General features: G+C 46.2%; 1 protein-coding gene across 2 annotated transcripts in view; it reads left to right on the top strand.

The window, feature by feature from the left end:
* Positions 1–16,124, top strand: part of LOC135366544 (methylcrotonoyl-CoA carboxylase subunit alpha, mitochondrial-like) — a 30,756-nt gene that overhangs the window by 12,219 nt on the left and 2,413 nt on the right. For both annotated transcript variants that reach the window (XM_064599277.1, XM_064599278.1), the window contains exons 8-14: positions 189–398; positions 2,650–2,830; positions 4,332–4,441; positions 6,342–6,549; positions 9,717–9,806; positions 11,412–11,599; positions 14,045–14,227. In XM_064599277.1, the coding sequence (XP_064455347.1) occupies positions 189–398; positions 2,650–2,830; positions 4,332–4,441; positions 6,342–6,549; positions 9,717–9,806; positions 11,412–11,599; positions 14,045–14,227 (1,170 nt within the window). The remainder of the gene's footprint in view (positions 1–188; positions 399–2,649; positions 2,831–4,331; positions 4,442–6,341; positions 6,550–9,716; positions 9,807–11,411; positions 11,600–14,044; positions 14,228–16,124) is intronic.

Here is a 16,124-nt window from a genome sequence, read left to right as displayed (position 1 = left end):
TCCTTCTCTCACCGATCCCACTCCTTATATAAGCAATGGTTTAACTGCTTCTTTTGTCTGAAGAAGGGCAGGCTCTGCCCAAAAGCGTCCATATTAAATAGTCAATCTGACTTCGTGCTTCATTCTTTCGTTATTATTTTTCTTATGAACATGGATTAAGACTAACTGTACTCTCACTTGCAACGCAGCCCGGAGTCACGGAAGAGACACGACGAAGCATTGGGGAAGCAGCAGTCAAAGCAGCACGAGCTGTTAAGTACGTCGGTGCTGGAACTGTAGAGTTCATTATGGACCCGGATCAAAAGTTCTACTTCATGGAGATGAACACACGCCTCCAGGTTGAACATCCCATCACGGAGATGATCACGGGCACTGACCTAGTCGAGTGGCAGATCAAGGTCAGCTGTCATGCTTTTCTGCTTGTTCACTTTTTCTAAGCTGATGTTGTAGCTTGTTGTCAAAAATTTCTGCTCAGGGGTGTCGGAAGGTTGGGGAAAGGTGGGGTGGTTGGCGCCCCTTCAGCTTGTGGCACAGGGATCGGGCTCCTTCGCAATTGTGGTCGACCGAAGCAGCGATAGCATGTCGCAGCTCCACCTGATAGTTATGGTCTGGTCGGCGCTTCCGATCTGGGACAGAATGACATGCTTTTCCATCCGTAAATTGACGACAAAGTGGTGGAAATCCGTAACCTTGTCCTCAAGGTGTTCAGGAAGACTGTGGCAAATCGTAAAACGATGATAAAACCTGAGGCACGGAACAGAAAAAGACAACACAACACGTTCTCAAGAACATTCTCGTTTTTTGACAGAATGACGTTCTTTTCCATTCGTAAATTGACAACAAAGTGGTGAAAATCCGTAACCTTGTCCTCAAGGTGTTCAGGAAGACTGTGGCAAATCATAAAACGATGATAAAACCTGAGGCACGGAACAGAAAAAGACAACACGACACGTTCTCAAGAACATTCTCGTTTTTTGACAGAATGGCGTTCTTTTCCATCCGTAAATTTACAACAAAGCGGTGAAAATCCGTAACCTTGTCCTCGAGGTGTTCAGGAAGACTGTGGCAAATCGTAGAACGACGATAAAACCTGAGACACGGAACAGAAGAAGACAACGCGACACGTTCTCAAGAACATTCTCGTTTTTTGACAGAATGGCGTTCTTTTCCATCCGTAAATTTACAACAAAGCGGTGAAAATCCGTAACCTTGTCCTCGAGGTGTTCAGGAAGACTGTGGCAAATCGTAAAACGACGATAAAACCTGAGACACGGAACAGAAGAAGACAACGCGACACGTTCTCAAGAACATTCTCGTTTTTTGACAGAATGGCGTTCTTTTCCATCCGTAAATTTACAACAAAGCGGTGAAAATCCGTAACCTTGTCCTCGAGGTGTTCAGGAAGACTGTGGCAAATCATAAAACGATGATAAAACCTGAGGCACGGAACAGAAAAAGACAACACGACACGTTCTCAAGAACATTCTCGTTTTTTGACAGAATGGCGTTCTTTTCCATCCGTAAATTTACAACAAAGCGGTGAAAATCCGTAACCTTGTCCACGAGGTGTTCAGGAAGACTGTGGCAAATCGTAAAACGACGATAAAACCTGAGGCACGGAACAGAAAAAGACAACCCGACACGTTCTCGAGAACGTGTCGTGTCGTCTTTTTCTGTTCCGTGTCTCAGGTTTTATCGTCGTTTTACAGTGTACCAGCTCGCCTGCACCCTTGCGCTTTTACCGCTGTGGCAAATACTTGTCCGTTTTCGTAGTGTCGTCCCGCTTCGGCGCATAACGCCAACTGACCATCCATTGATGGCCCTGAAATCGCTGGCGGCGATTCCCATCTAACGTGCCATTTGCCGTGCACATGTCTGTATATAATCTCAGACGTCACAGCAAATCCATCCCGTCTAAGTTCTAGTACATGTGTGAGGACAGCACGGAACGCCATGCTCGTCGTCTTTGTCGCCACGAGGATGTCCTTCTGCTTCCCCCGATATCACACTTGCGTCTCGTTCACCGAAAATCTTCGAGCAGCATCACGATTTCCAAGCTCCTCTGCAAACCAAAAATCCCAAACGTGTGACGCTGCCACGAGTTCCAGAAGCACTATCAATGGAAACCGGAAATGAACACAAGCGAGCTAGAGGGAACAGAGAGGGAGGGGGACTCTCCTCCTTATGTCTCAAGTCGTCACGTCACTAACCAGTGACGTGACGACTTGAGACATAAGGAGGAGAGTCTGTTCCGTAAAGCTGGAAATCTGGATCATTGTCACTCTGGCTGCCCCTCACTCTTTCCATCCGCATGCTCCTGTCCTCCTCCTCACAGCCACCGTACGAAAGGAGAGAGAGAAACAACTGAAGAGCTTTGCTTTGGTGTACGGGTGTCACCCATGATACAAAAGTTGGGGTGCGTCTTATGTGGGGGTGAAAAAAAGTGATCATAAACAGGTGCTCAAGTTTTGGGGGGTTGTTCTATACGCGAGCGCCTCTAACATGCGAGCAAATACAATGCATTGAACGACATCCATGAAAGTGTTTCAACCCATTTAAGTGAAGCCATTCTTAGCATGAGTACATGTTGTAATGAGGAAGACCTGTTGGGTTCTGTATACAGCTTAATGTAATTTTTTTTCTCTGAAGGTAGCGTCAGGAGAACCCTTGCCTCTTAAGCAAGACCAGCTGAGGGTGAATGGTCATGCGTTTGAAGCAAGAATCTATGCCGAAGATCCGGACAATAATTTCATGCCGGGAGCTGGAAATCTGGATTATCTGAGAACACCTGATCCCACTCAGGTGCGAATAGATACTGGAGTACGTGAAGGTATGACACCTCTAATTCTGTCAAATTGATTTACGTCAAAATGCAAGAAGAAAAAAAACAAAAACAAAAAACAAATGCTGGTCGTAATGCTAAGCAGGAGTTGCAACAACTTAATACTGTTGTCCTCCATAGACGTGCACTTGACATAAGGTGCAGCGCAAAAGAGGTAGTCTCACAAATGAAGATGTTTATGTGCAACAGGCCTTGTTTTAGTGGTATCGTGCCGTAGTTCTCATTAGCTGTAGTGTAATTTTATCATTTTCACAGAAGGCAACTTTGTGTGTCTCTTATTGTATAACGTTAACATCTCTTACTACTGTAATGGACATAGCACAGGGTCTGTACCTACTATAAGCTTGCAACAGCCCTGTCTCAAAAGGCAGTTTATGAAACAGCAGCAGTTACAATTTAAGATTTTAAGATGGATCTTTAAGGCCCTTCTTTTTCTGCTGCGGCAAATCCTGAATTCCACAGCAGGGAACTATGAGTTCTGCATTTTTCCGCGGTAGAAGGCAAATTGCCCTAGTTCAGACAGAAAATACTCTCTGTTAGCACTTAGTGTGGAGGAACATGGTTACAACTCCAAAAACTGTTGTGACTTAGCATAACAAGGTACATTGTGCTTTCTTCTGAGAGGGAGTGACGTTTGTCACTGACTATCAAATTGTACTTGCTAAGTGGCCTCTCAGCATGTACAGAGTTTACTGTCGCACAGAGGTACTTGACAGCTATAGACACCAAAGCAGGGGTCAGTGTTTGCATTCCACTCCAGAATCCCAGAGAGTTGAGGGTTAGAGAGAGAAGTTAGAGGGTTTTACCAGCACACAGATGGGGCCATATCACGGCCTGGTGGCCTTATCCGGTTGGCACATCTACACTGTAATGCGAGCCGACCCGGTGCGAGCAAAGTCCGTTCATCTCGCGCATAAACTGAGTTAAGCACGCGGTTTCTGCAAAATTCTGCGCAAAACCTCATATTCCGCGGCAGACCTACAATTCTGCGAATTTTTGCAGAATCGCGGAATCGCAGAAAAAGAAGGGCCTTATGGATCTTATAATGGAACACCTGTAGCAGACCAAGATTCACGTGCAGATCTCTCTTGATAGCCTTTATTCGCAGCAGTGATTTGCAAATTTGATGACTGGTTTTGGTCACCGTCAACCATGTTAGTTCCAATGCCACTTGACAAAACGGAGGTTGCAGACCCTCCGACTCGACACTGGATAGGCAAAGGCGGTTGATGAGTATTTTCCTTGGCGGTTCCCGGAATTTTTTGTTTAGATTGAAGGGATAGAGCAAATTGTGGAGATAGAAATCCGTCCCTGAATTTCTTGTCTGGATATCATGGGACCCGGATAAGCGAAGTCCGTATAAAACAGGTGTCGACTGCGCCAACAGTTGGTTGTCTAAATTGGGCGCAATTAATTGTATGAGTTAATACAAACCGTAAAAGTAATGCACATTACATTTCTTAACGGTTAACATTTTCTCGTTACTTAGGGGATGAAGTATCTGTTCATTACGACCCCATGATTGCTAAACTGGCTGTCTGGGGACCCGACAGGCTGACTGCCCTGCGGAAACTGCATCAGTCACTAGCGGACTACACCGTAAGTTTTTTTTTTTTTTGCTTTTTGTGGGCTTTTGAAATTGCACCGTTCTATGCGTGAGAAATATCATAATATGATAAGTGGCACTGCTCTTCTATAACTGTTTTCATAATGACTAGGGCTGTGCGAATAGTGATTTTTGGGTTAGAATCGAATACGACTCGAATAGTAAAATCTCCTAATAGTAGCGAATCGAATAATGTCGAATACCACACAAAAATGTGTGCTTATTGTTGAATAGTAAGCAAAGGCTTGCATTGAAACCTGGTGCTCAGTTGTAGTTTGTGAGACTGACTACAAACTATATTCACATATTTCATTGATGAATACGTTTGTGCTAGAATTGTCCTGAAAATTGTAATTCCAGCCATAAAGTAGCTGGCTGTGTGATTAAATCCCTCTTGCTATGGCATCATAGCTGGTCCAGTCAAAGCTCAAAATAATTACACTAACTTAAACATCCCTGCCAACATTTGCTAAAATATTTCTCAAAAGTGGCAATTTTCAGTGATCCCTCAAATCGCACTTTTAAACCATGCCTGCAACCCCGCGGCAGAAGTGTAAACTAGGCTTCGCTTGATGCTCGGAGACATGAGGCGAAGTCAACTTGCAGGATATCGTCAAGTCCGCACGCGCAAAACTGTAAAGTAAGCTTCACCTAACACTCAGAAGCATGAGGTGAAGCCACCTTGCAGGATATATTTGAGGCGCAGAATTGTGAAGTAGGCTTCGTCAAACGCTCAGAGGCATGAGTTGAAGCCAGCTTTCGGAATTTCGAATATATTCGAGTATTCGATGAAATGTTATTCGGTTCGAATACGAATAGCGCGGTACCGTTATTCGTTACGAATATCGAATATTTCGAATATTCGCACACCCCTAATAATGACTAAACCTTTTGCGTGAGCATGGTGGAGAGAGGTGTGCACGGATAACACTGACATTATCCGCATCCACCCTGTACCCGCGCATGTAAGGTCCGCATCCGCAACTGCACTAGTTGATGTAGGTACATCCGCACTTTGCCGTACGTTTGTGTGGTTGCATCACTGAGTGATGCAACCACACTTGCATTTGTTGGACTGCCTAAGCATTTCCATTCTTTTGTCGTGGATGATTTGGTGTTTTATGGTGCAAACGCAACTCTGGCAATGAATCTCTATTGTTGTTGTTGTTTTTATTTTTGCCATACTTTCATCACTTTTATTTCACACCCTGCTTTGGTTTACAGCACCGGGCCCGGTGCTTGCCTTGCGATGGTCCTGACTAGTGCATGTTATTGTTGTTTTGCATGAAAGTCTGTAATGGCAAAGCTTTTAGCCAGAGCATTGGCATTTGAAAGGGGTTTGGGTTTGAGTTTAAGGGGCTAAATGTGTCATATTTGAGAAAAAAAAGAAAAGAAAAGTGTTCGGCTGGCATGAAATTCTAAAAATCTGCAGTGTTTATAAGTCCCAAACGTCGCCACACCAGCATTGGACAGCTGTTTCGTCCTTATTGGGCCTTCATCAGCAATGCATCAGCAAGCAATCCTCCCGTCAGGGTGAGAAACTCACCCTGGTGAGTTTCTCACCCTGATGGGAGGATATCACGTTCCACGTGACCTTTCGACGCCACTCGCTCAAACGTCGCTCACCTACGCATTGCTGATGAAGGCCCAATAAGGCCGAAACAGCTGTCCAATGCTGGTGTGGCGACGTTTGGGACTTATAAACATATGTTCAACGTGCAGCCAAAGAGCCTATGCTATTTTTCTTCACTTAAAAATCTGCAGTGTTTGTTATATTGAGCAGTAAATGCCATAATGGCAGTGTATGGAAATACCTTCCACTCATGCGCTTCGACTTATCACATTTATGGTGGCACATTTTTGATGCACCGTTTATACTTGCACCCTTTGCAGATTGTAGGACTTCCCAACAACGTGCCATTCCTGATGCAACTGGCATCCCACAAGGATTTCCAGGAAGGCGATGTGCACACAGAGTTTATCCCACAACACAAGGATGAACTGTTCCCAAAACACCGTGTTGATCCCCATGTCCTGTGTGCGTCTGTGGTCTCTCTAATTGCCCATGAAAGAGCAAGCTACATGGAAAACAACATTGAAGGTCTGTATCACATTATCACCTTGTCAACCCGGTTAATTCACCAAAGTGACAACAAATGAGCGTGATTATTGGCGGCAAGACCCTCACCAGGGGCGCCACTGTGCCACCACTTGGTGGCGATCCTCTTTTCGGTTTCATTTCCGTTACATACAGCAAAAACTGTCATACTGGAATAAAAATGTGACTTACTTGGAACACATATGTCGTTTTCGTCACGCATTATCAGGAGCGATCAATCCTGGAAAGCCTCTTGCACGTGCAGTGCCTTGATACGCAATGCAATGTGCAAATACTGCCCGGGAATATCCCCACGACACGGTTCGTTCAGTGAACACCAGGGGGCATCTCCCAAACTTCTCGGTGCCAGTAGAAGGGAGATTTTAGTAACACATTTTTTTAGCTGTTTACCATTAGGACTGCTAGGTGACCCTTCAATATAGTCCTGTTGGAACCATCTGACTTACAGAGCGGAGACGTTGTGTCCAATCACTCAATATTTTAATCCCAAAGTGGGAGGTAGTGTGTAGCTATTCAGTAATTACAGTAGCCAACTGATCTTCCAGACTTGGTGGTGACCGGAAAAATGTCCGAATAATCCAATCCGAAATATCTAGCGATCACTAAGTTCAACAGCGTTTCACCACAGCTGCACCAGATAAGTCTATATTGTGCCCTGCTGTGCCTGTGTGCCATGATGTCTGCTTGCATTTATGCGAGCGTCATACAGTAGAATCTCGATGATACGATCATGGATGATACGAATTTCGGGTAGATACGAATTCTTTTCCGGTCCCGGCCTGAATGCCTCTTCTTCCCATGTATTAGAGTTCGGATGATACGAACGCGTTATCTTGCCTTTATGGATGATACGAATGAGCCGAGGATGCGACAGAGGTCGTTCCCCCGTGACGCGCGAGCGCGCGAGTCACGCTGCTCCTTCTTTCGAAAAGGGAGGGCGATCCTCACCACGAACTCCCTTGACTTTCAAGCAATGACTTTCCTTTTGGTGGTGGTGGTGGTGGAGATAAGATCAAAGGCATTGAATGGCCAGGAACCTTACCACCTTATCTCTGTTTTGACCTTTTTACCCCCCTCGCAACAATAAACCGCGAAGCTGTGTGACATCGCTCTGGCAGAAAACAGCGACCAGAACCCCAGAAGACGTGGAGGGAATATATCAGGACAACTTGTGGCAACATTACGCGTCACCATTCCGCAAGTCGGCTTCACCTAACGCCTGCGTGCTTTAGGAGAAGCTCGCTTTAGACCACTGTCGCACAACTCGCAGTTGAAAAGCACGTGCTACATCTTTGAATCATCTCGCGTATTTGGGCAGCATTGGCCAGAAACGTGTTACAACCGACCTCTTTCATTGACAGTAACGGAAAATGAACAGTCACTGTCTACTTTCTTGCCTCAATTTTTATTTTGGTTTAATTCGTTCGATACGGATTTCGGATGGTACGAATTTTTTCCGCGACCCCGTGAGATTCGTATCATCGAGATTCTACTGCAGTTTTGTTCCACATATTTGACAACAGTGACAACACGTTCACCACCCCTGCAGTCGACAGTTGTGAACAGCCAGGGTGATCGTCTGCAGAGTCTCACACACTTTCTGGCTCCACAAGCAGTTGCTGCGCAATTTAGTGAATAGATGTGCCCATAGCGTCGAAAGCCCACGAACAGTGATAGCGTGCACAAACAGATACAGTCGCCGACCGTTAATTCGGACTTCTAATGGTCACAGGATTTGTCCGAATTATCGAGCAGTCCGAATTGGTAGTTAATCATAAAAATCCACTCTCACACTGGTGTTTATTACAAAAAATTTACACGGGACGGAAGAAAGTGTCGATACGCGTCTGCCTAGCAACGCGCGCACAAGACAGAACGTCACGCTGCATTTCTGATAATATCACACTGTCGGAATAAACGCGTCCGAGCGTATCGATGGCCGCGAGGATCTGCGCAGTAGACGGCGGTTCACCGACGTTCTCGTCGTCATCCTCGTCGTCGTCCGATCCATCCGCAGGCAGGTTCAGAACTTCGGCGACAATCTCATCATCGGTGAATTCAGCGCAAAATTCTGTGCACCGGTCCACCTCAGCGTAATCGTCAAACGATATGGAAGCGGGAATCGCCATTCCTGAGCCGCGGTTAACGGTTCGGAGCTCGTGCTTGCTATGGCAGCTGGTTCCACGTTCCCCCGAGTCTCCGACGGCGTGCCGTCCACATCGCTGATATCCAAAATGTCACTGATCGCATTGTCATCACTGGCAGTTGACGGAGACGACGACATTTCCACAGTTTCGAATGTCGCATCCGAAGTGCGCGTCTAAACAGCAACGTCGATTACATGAATGCGAACTTCGCACGGGTGCGTGCTTCTCCCCCTCGCAGGCGGCGCACCGAGGGAGCTACTGGAGGGGCAGCCCCGCGGCGAGCGTGCAACGTTGAATCGAGGAGCGTGGATTTTCACAAAAAAGTAAGGAAAGTCGGCCAAAATCCGTCTGAATTATCGAGCCGTGGCCCCGAAAACGGTCCAAATTATTGGAAGCTGAAATGCATTGGTCCTATGGGGGCTATTGATTGAGTCCAAGGTTTTGTCTGAACTATTGGAAAGTCTGAATTATTAGGGTCCGAATTAACGGTCGGCAACTGTACTTAGGACTGCATCTGAACTCACCAAAGTGTCAACACGTGACGGCGTCGAAGGCCGTGGGTTGTGTCGCAACCAAGGCGTCATCGAGATGCCCCCCCCCCCCCGGTTTGGAAGTTTTAGACAATGCAATTCAACTGCACAATTCGAAATGGAGGTTTGGAAGTTGTCACCGCTGTGCTGAAAATAATAGTGTTTGTGCTTCTCTGCAAATGTTTTGGTCCAGAAAATCGGGCCTTCGGAATTGGATCTGTCAAAAAAAAAAAGAAAGAAAGAAAACAGCAGCAAAATGTATTAATCCTGTGGCGAAGGTCACCGTTCCCTGGGGGTTGCTGCCGAAATCAGAATACTGGTCCTCAAACAGAAACAAAAATCATTCTTGATATTTAATCTAGAAAGCTAAGGGAGAAATCTGAACTTACAGTACCTAGTTTAACAGATTTTGTTCAGACTTTTTGTTCAGGTCTTGCACTTGGTAAGGCTGTGCTTACTGTTCATGTTGCAGATACCATGCTTGCTTCCCGTGATCTTCAGCTTCCATTTCGGATCAATTCCAATTGCAAGAGGAAGTTCTCATTCACGTGTGGGAAAGAAGGTAAGTCTTACGCCTGGGTACTTTTACTATTTGGGGTTGTTACAGTTCTTGCAGTGCAATGAAAGCAGTCCTAACAGGAAATGAAGGTTGAACTGTTACGCAACTTTCCGGGCCACCATATGAAGCTGTATTTAGAATGTGAGCATGCGAAGAACAGTCGAAACTAGTACAATTATGAAAGCCAAAAGTGTTCATATTCGTTGGCACCGGGGTAAAAATCCCCATCTAATAGGGGAAAAAATGAGAAAAAAAACAAACTCTACAAGTTTGGTACATATTGTGATGTAATTGCATTTGCTGCCAAACAAGTTAGTGTGCATTTGTACTGACGTCTCAGCGAGGGCAATTTGCCAGGTAAAAATCAGGTTCCACCCTAGAGAGACAACCTTCAGTTCGGGGTGCAAATTCGATAAAGAATCGGGTTAAGCCCTAAAACTTCAGGCTATATACAGTAGAACCTCGATAATTCGAACTCACTTAATTCAAAATCCCGCTTAATTCGAAGGTTTTCCGTGGTCCCGTGTTCACACGTTCAAATTTGACCTCATAATTCGAAGCACTAAAGCAACCGCGTCCCGCTTCATTAGAAGGTTTCCCTCCGAAATATCCACCATTCTTGAGCCTTTGGTGACACGTGCCTGCCCCTTTCCTTCTCCCGGTAACAGCCAGCTGACAGCTGCTAAGCGGCCAATCACAAGCCGTAACCTCCTTCCATGCATTTTCTTCCTCGCTCTCAGTGTCCTCGTCATCTTCGGCGCAGTTTTCGTTTCGGTGGCGCCATTTTCGTTGTCAGCGTTTGCAACGCCGGTTGTGCAAAAATATGGGCAAGTACAAGACGCTAACGATGAAGGAAAATGTGGCGGTCATCGAAGCCACAAAATCAGTTACGTGCTCGAAATCTCGGCTGGCAGAGCAGCTCGGAATACCGCCTGTGTGATGGCGGCAAACGGGAACAACAAGGAAGATGACGCGGATGAGATGGAACACGTATGGCGGCAGCAGCGGACAACACTGCAAGTCCCTATGGGTGCTGCAGACACTGTGGAGCTCGTCGTCTCTTTAGAAGATTACGCGAGAATTGACGAAGGGGAACAGACGCGCGCATCGTCCGAGGAAGAAGACGCCATCCTGACGGCTGCCGATCCGAGCAACGCCTCGGAGCGACAACGGCGGAGGCTACGAAATACCGCGGGTGACGTCGCTTTCGGAGGTGTTCGGAGCTGTCACTGCCGTGCGGAACTTTATAGAAGCCAGCGGTGCAAGCAGCGCTATGATCGACTTGGCGGCCTTTTTGGAACGAGCGGTGACGGCCGACAGTAACTACTGCAAGCGACAAACAAAGATAATCGATTTTTTTGTGTAATAAATGGCATTTTGTTCAGTCACTCGTTGAATTTGCTTAATTCGAATACACCCGCTTAATTCGAAATTTTTTCGCGGTCCGGGCGGCTTCGAATTAACGGGGTTCTGCTGTACATGGTGTTCACGACAAAGACAGACTTAGCCCCTGGGACACAAACAGCCTTATCTTTCACTTTTTGTGTTTTCCTTGTGTTGCTGTTATGAGCCTGTGATGATTCCCGCATGATTTATGGTTCTTTATAGAGTATCAAGTGATGACAACATATCTTGACTATGGGTCCTACAGAATGGAGTGCAGTGGTGAAACGTACGACGTCACCGGTCGTACTACAATGGACCGTGGTGTGATCAATGTTGAATGTGATGTCGGGGGAAGCAATCTCAAGATACGAAGTGTCTTGCATGACGGAACTCTCCATGTTTATACCAGGGTAAGGTTGCTTACATTTTTTCCGGAGTTGTTTCGTTACATACATAAAGTAAGCAAATTCTGGTGATAAAATCATGTGAAAGAGCAAAAGCGTGAAATATATTGTGCTTACCCGTGCCTGTATATAAATGACTGAGTTTGTGCTTTGTTGAGTCCGGTTCTCGTATATTGCTGGGCTTTTACAACCATAGCCTGTAACCGTAAGATGCAAAAGAAACTTGTTCCAAGCAGCACATCATATTACCCAATATTGGTAACACTGGTCCATTGTTGGACCAGTATTGCTGACACCCAGCCGATGTTTGCCCGTAAGATGTAACCGTAAAATGCAAAAGAAACTTGTTCCAAGCAGCACATCATATTACCCAATATTGGTAACACTGGTCCATTGTTGGACCAGTATTGCTGACACCCAGCCGATGTTTGCCCAAGATGTGGTGCTTGGGATGGGAGAAGTCAATGCTGTATTTAGTTGCACAAAGAATGGACGTTTTTTGCTCATATCACCCTCACTGCCTGTTGCCTTTACAGTGAAGATTGCCAAGAACATCCCTTTTGTCATACCAAGTTTTATAATGGTCAGCATTTGGAAATCTCTTGGTAATTTTTTTGGTAACAGCGTTGTGCTTGCTTGTCTCGCATTTCGTACCACCCGTAGTTGGTTACTCTTGATATATGTGGAGCGTGTGAGTGAGTGAGCATGAGTGAGTGAGTGTGTACGAGTAAGTGAGTGTGAGTGAATGAGTAAGTGAGTGAGTGGGCGTGAGTGAGTGTGTACGTGAGTGTGAGTGAGTGAGTGAGTGAGTGAGAGTGTGAGTGAGTGAGTGAGTGTGAGTGAGTGTGAGTGAGTGAGTGAGTGAGTGTGAGTGAGTGTGAGTGAGTGTGAGTGAGTGAGTGAGTGTGAGTGAGTGAGTGAGTGTGAGTGAGTGTGAGAGTGAGTGAGTGAGTGAGTGAGTGTGAGTGAGTGAGTGAGTGAGTGAGTGTGAGTGAGTGAGTGAGTGTGAGTGAGTGTGAGTGAGTGAGTGTGAGTGAGTGAGTGTGAGTGAGTGAGTGTCAGTGAGTGAGTGTGAGTGAGTGAGTGTCAGTGAGTGAGTGTGAGTGAGTGAGTGTCAGTGAGTGAGTGTCAGTGAGTGAGTGTCAGTGAGTGAGTGTCAGTGAGTGAGTGTCAGTGAGTGAGTGAGTGAGTGAGTGTCAGTGAGTGAGTGTGAGTGAGTGAGTGTCAGTGAGTGAGTGTGAGTGAGTGAGTGTGAGTGAGTGAGTGTGAGTGAGTGAGTGTCAGTGAGTGAGTGTGAGTGAGTGAGTGTCAGTGAGTGAGTGTGAGTGAGTGTCAGTGAGTGAGTGTCAGTGAGTGAGTGTGAGTGAGTGAGTGTCAGTGGGTGAGTGTCAGTGAGTGAGTGTAAGTGGGTGAGCGTAAGTGGGTGAGCGTGAATGAGTGTGAGTGAGTGAGTGAGTGAACGAAGATGAGTGAGTGTGAGAGTGAGTGAGTGTGGGAGTAGGTGTGACTCAGTGGTCATAATCACATCTTTGGTCATCAACAGTACAAGGCATTATTTGCAAAACTGCACGTTTTACTGCGAGATTATCGGATAAAAACAATTACCGTGATCGAAAGACATCCAAAACATCGCGCAGAAACAACAACTACGTTGTTTACAAACGGTGTGGCTCCCGATCACGGGTGCTACCATCTTTAAGGTCACGCGTGCCTTGATTGTTTGCTGTGACTTGTGACCAGGACCTGTCCAGGATGAATTATGTTCGCCCAGCACGCTTTCGTTTTCGGAGCAATACATTAGGTGCCACCCCTGTGTGGAGTAGCATGCAACGCATTGCTCACGTGACACAGGGGGACGCACGCAGGACGCCTGCAGGAAGACATACCGTGAACATCTCCGAGGAAGTCCCAAATTTAATTTGCTACTGTTCTCAGTATGCCAAGGGCCTGTCCTGGCACTGTAACTCGATTACACACATCAAAGTTATTTGCTTTCACAAACGTGTTGCACTGGCATTTTTGTGTACATTTACCTTCCTATACCACATGTGTAGGGCCCGACTTTTTAGGGTTAAACCCGTATCCGCCCGATATTTACCCCCCGAACGAAATCTGTAAAATTCGGGTTTAACCCGAATCTACCCGAAAACATCCGGGTCGCGTGGCACACTCATAAGCGTGCATTAAAATAAAGTTTGATAACATTGCTAAACATTAGTTCCATGTTAAGACAAATTTTTATTAAACAAAAAAAAAAAATCACCCGAATACACCCGAATTCCTGACGATAGAATATGCCGTAACGGGATTTAACCCGAATACACCCGAATTTTCGAATGAAAAATATCACCCGATATTTACCCCCCGAATTTGGACAAAAATAAAACCCGAAAAAGTCAGACCCTACACATGTGCGGCACCTCTGAGCTCCATTATTGCTCTCTGACTCAGGATGGCTGCCACCACATGGCATTGCCTATACCCAAGTACCTGAGCGCCTCCGATGATCTTTCTAACTCTGGAGGTGATGCTGTGGCTCCAATGCCAGGAGTCATAGAAAAAGTCTTTGTCAAGGAAGGAGATCATGTGGCAGAAGGGGATCCCCTCATTGTTATGATTGCAATGAAAATGGAAGTGAGTATACTGACATGTCTAGTGCCTTTTCTATCCTGCGCTTGTTAAAAATTGGAGGATCAGAATCTCTGTTAGACATAACAACGACTGAAATGATGTGCAACGGTCCCTGCAGTGGGACAACTAACAGTTTTTTCTATGTGTTTTGCTATGTCATATGTACAGACATACATATACAGTAAATCTCGGTTATAACGAACTCGACGGTCGCGCGCAACCGGTTCATTATATCCGAAGTTCGCTATAAATGGAATGGACAAAAAATTTGATCCAAAAGGCCAGCAGTGTAAGAAACATGAGTCATGTATGCCGTTCATTGAAAATACATCGTTAATGGCGCCTGTTTATACACAGTCGTGGAGATCACGGCGTTTTCTAAGTCATCAAGATGGTCCAGGTGGGCCGCGGCGAGCGCCTTCGCGTACACAAAATCGCGGAGCGAAGCAACGTACTTGAGTGCCTCCGCTGTAGTTAAAATGTAAGGAGGGGAAGACACTGTGTCATCATCATCGTCATCGGAAAGTTCGTTTTGCGGCGGGCGCACGTCGGCAATGATGTCCGAATCACTGAAGTCCGCGACGGCCTGTGCGTCGTCATCTGCTGTCGCGAACTCCTCGAAAGACTGAGAGCCGTCAGTCAGATTCGCAGCCGTTGCTCTGCCCCAAAGTTCTGTGTCGGTATCACGCACACCAAAGTCCACTTCACGATCGGCGTCTGTAGCCAGTGCCTGATGAACAAATCCAGCTTTTCTGAAGCAGTTTCGCAAAGTTTCCCGCTTCACCTGCATCCATGACGCCTTAATCATCGGCCAAACGGGTGCACGTGCAGCGCGCGCTGATGGTGACAGCGCATTGGCTGCAAAGCGAGGTCACGTGCAAGCGGCGCCTGACAAATCCGCGGGCGTCTGACGTCGCGCGCTCGCCTTCTCCAGTGGTCGAGGGAGCTCTTTCGGTCGCAGTAACCGAAGGCTCCCCGGCAATTCGTTCATAATAGGCGGGGGCAATTTCCATAGACTCAATACAAATTTTGACGGTCGTTCGTGAGGCATTCGTTATAACCGAAGATTCGTTATAAGTGGGGCTGTTATAACCGAGATTTACTGTACATATGACTGTAGCTGTTACATTACGTTGGAGAAAAGGTCCGGCCACACTTCCCCTTCGCCTTTGAATCAGAAATGCCACAGACTTATAGCCAGCCTGCTTCCTATGTTTCGAAGGTAATCCCTCCTCACGTCTTAACAGAATTCGAAACTTCGTATATTGTCTTCTGTTTGTCAATTCTGACATAGGCGTACAGGTAGATATAACTGATGTTTTTGTTGTGAGCGAAGCTTGGTATGCTATGCCGCTAACCTCTTTTTAATTCCGTTATTTAATAACTGTGGCCTGCTGGGGGTCAAGGCATTTCACACTGTTTCATCAACAGTGATTGAGAATGGAGTGAAATATGTCGTGGTCTGTGGGGCTGTTCCTTTAAATATAGCTTCATCTTAATGACATTTTACGAATAGCCATTTTGTCCTCTAGTGTCACATGTATCCTCTCACAGCTAACTGGCAGGCAGTGCCAATTGCTGTGTTGAACTGAGCGATCCCCACCAGCATGCCTTTGTGCCAGCAAGCAGAATGAGACGACACACAGATTCAGTCAGAGCTCCACATGGCTTTGTTATGTGGTCTGGATTCTCCAAGGCAGGAAATTTAGGTTTCCACCATCGTTCTTGGAGTGACACCTGACCCGAGATAGACGTCTGAAATGCCATGAGCTTAGGAAATGAAGAGTGTCATCATCATATTCCACAGATTGAAGTTCCCGCAAATCATTTTTTCAGTGAAGATGCGAAATATTTTTTCCAGGTGCACACACACTAATTCTACAATAGGTGTCATACATGC

This window comes from Ornithodoros turicata, chromosome 8 (assembly GCF_037126465.1).
Source record: "Ornithodoros turicata isolate Travis chromosome 8, ASM3712646v1, whole genome shotgun sequence".
Taxonomy (NCBI): Eukaryota; Metazoa; Arthropoda; class Arachnida; order Ixodida; family Argasidae; genus Ornithodoros; species Ornithodoros turicata.
Note: the sequence above shows the minus strand (reverse complement) of the source record. Positions and strands in the feature narration are given on the sequence as shown.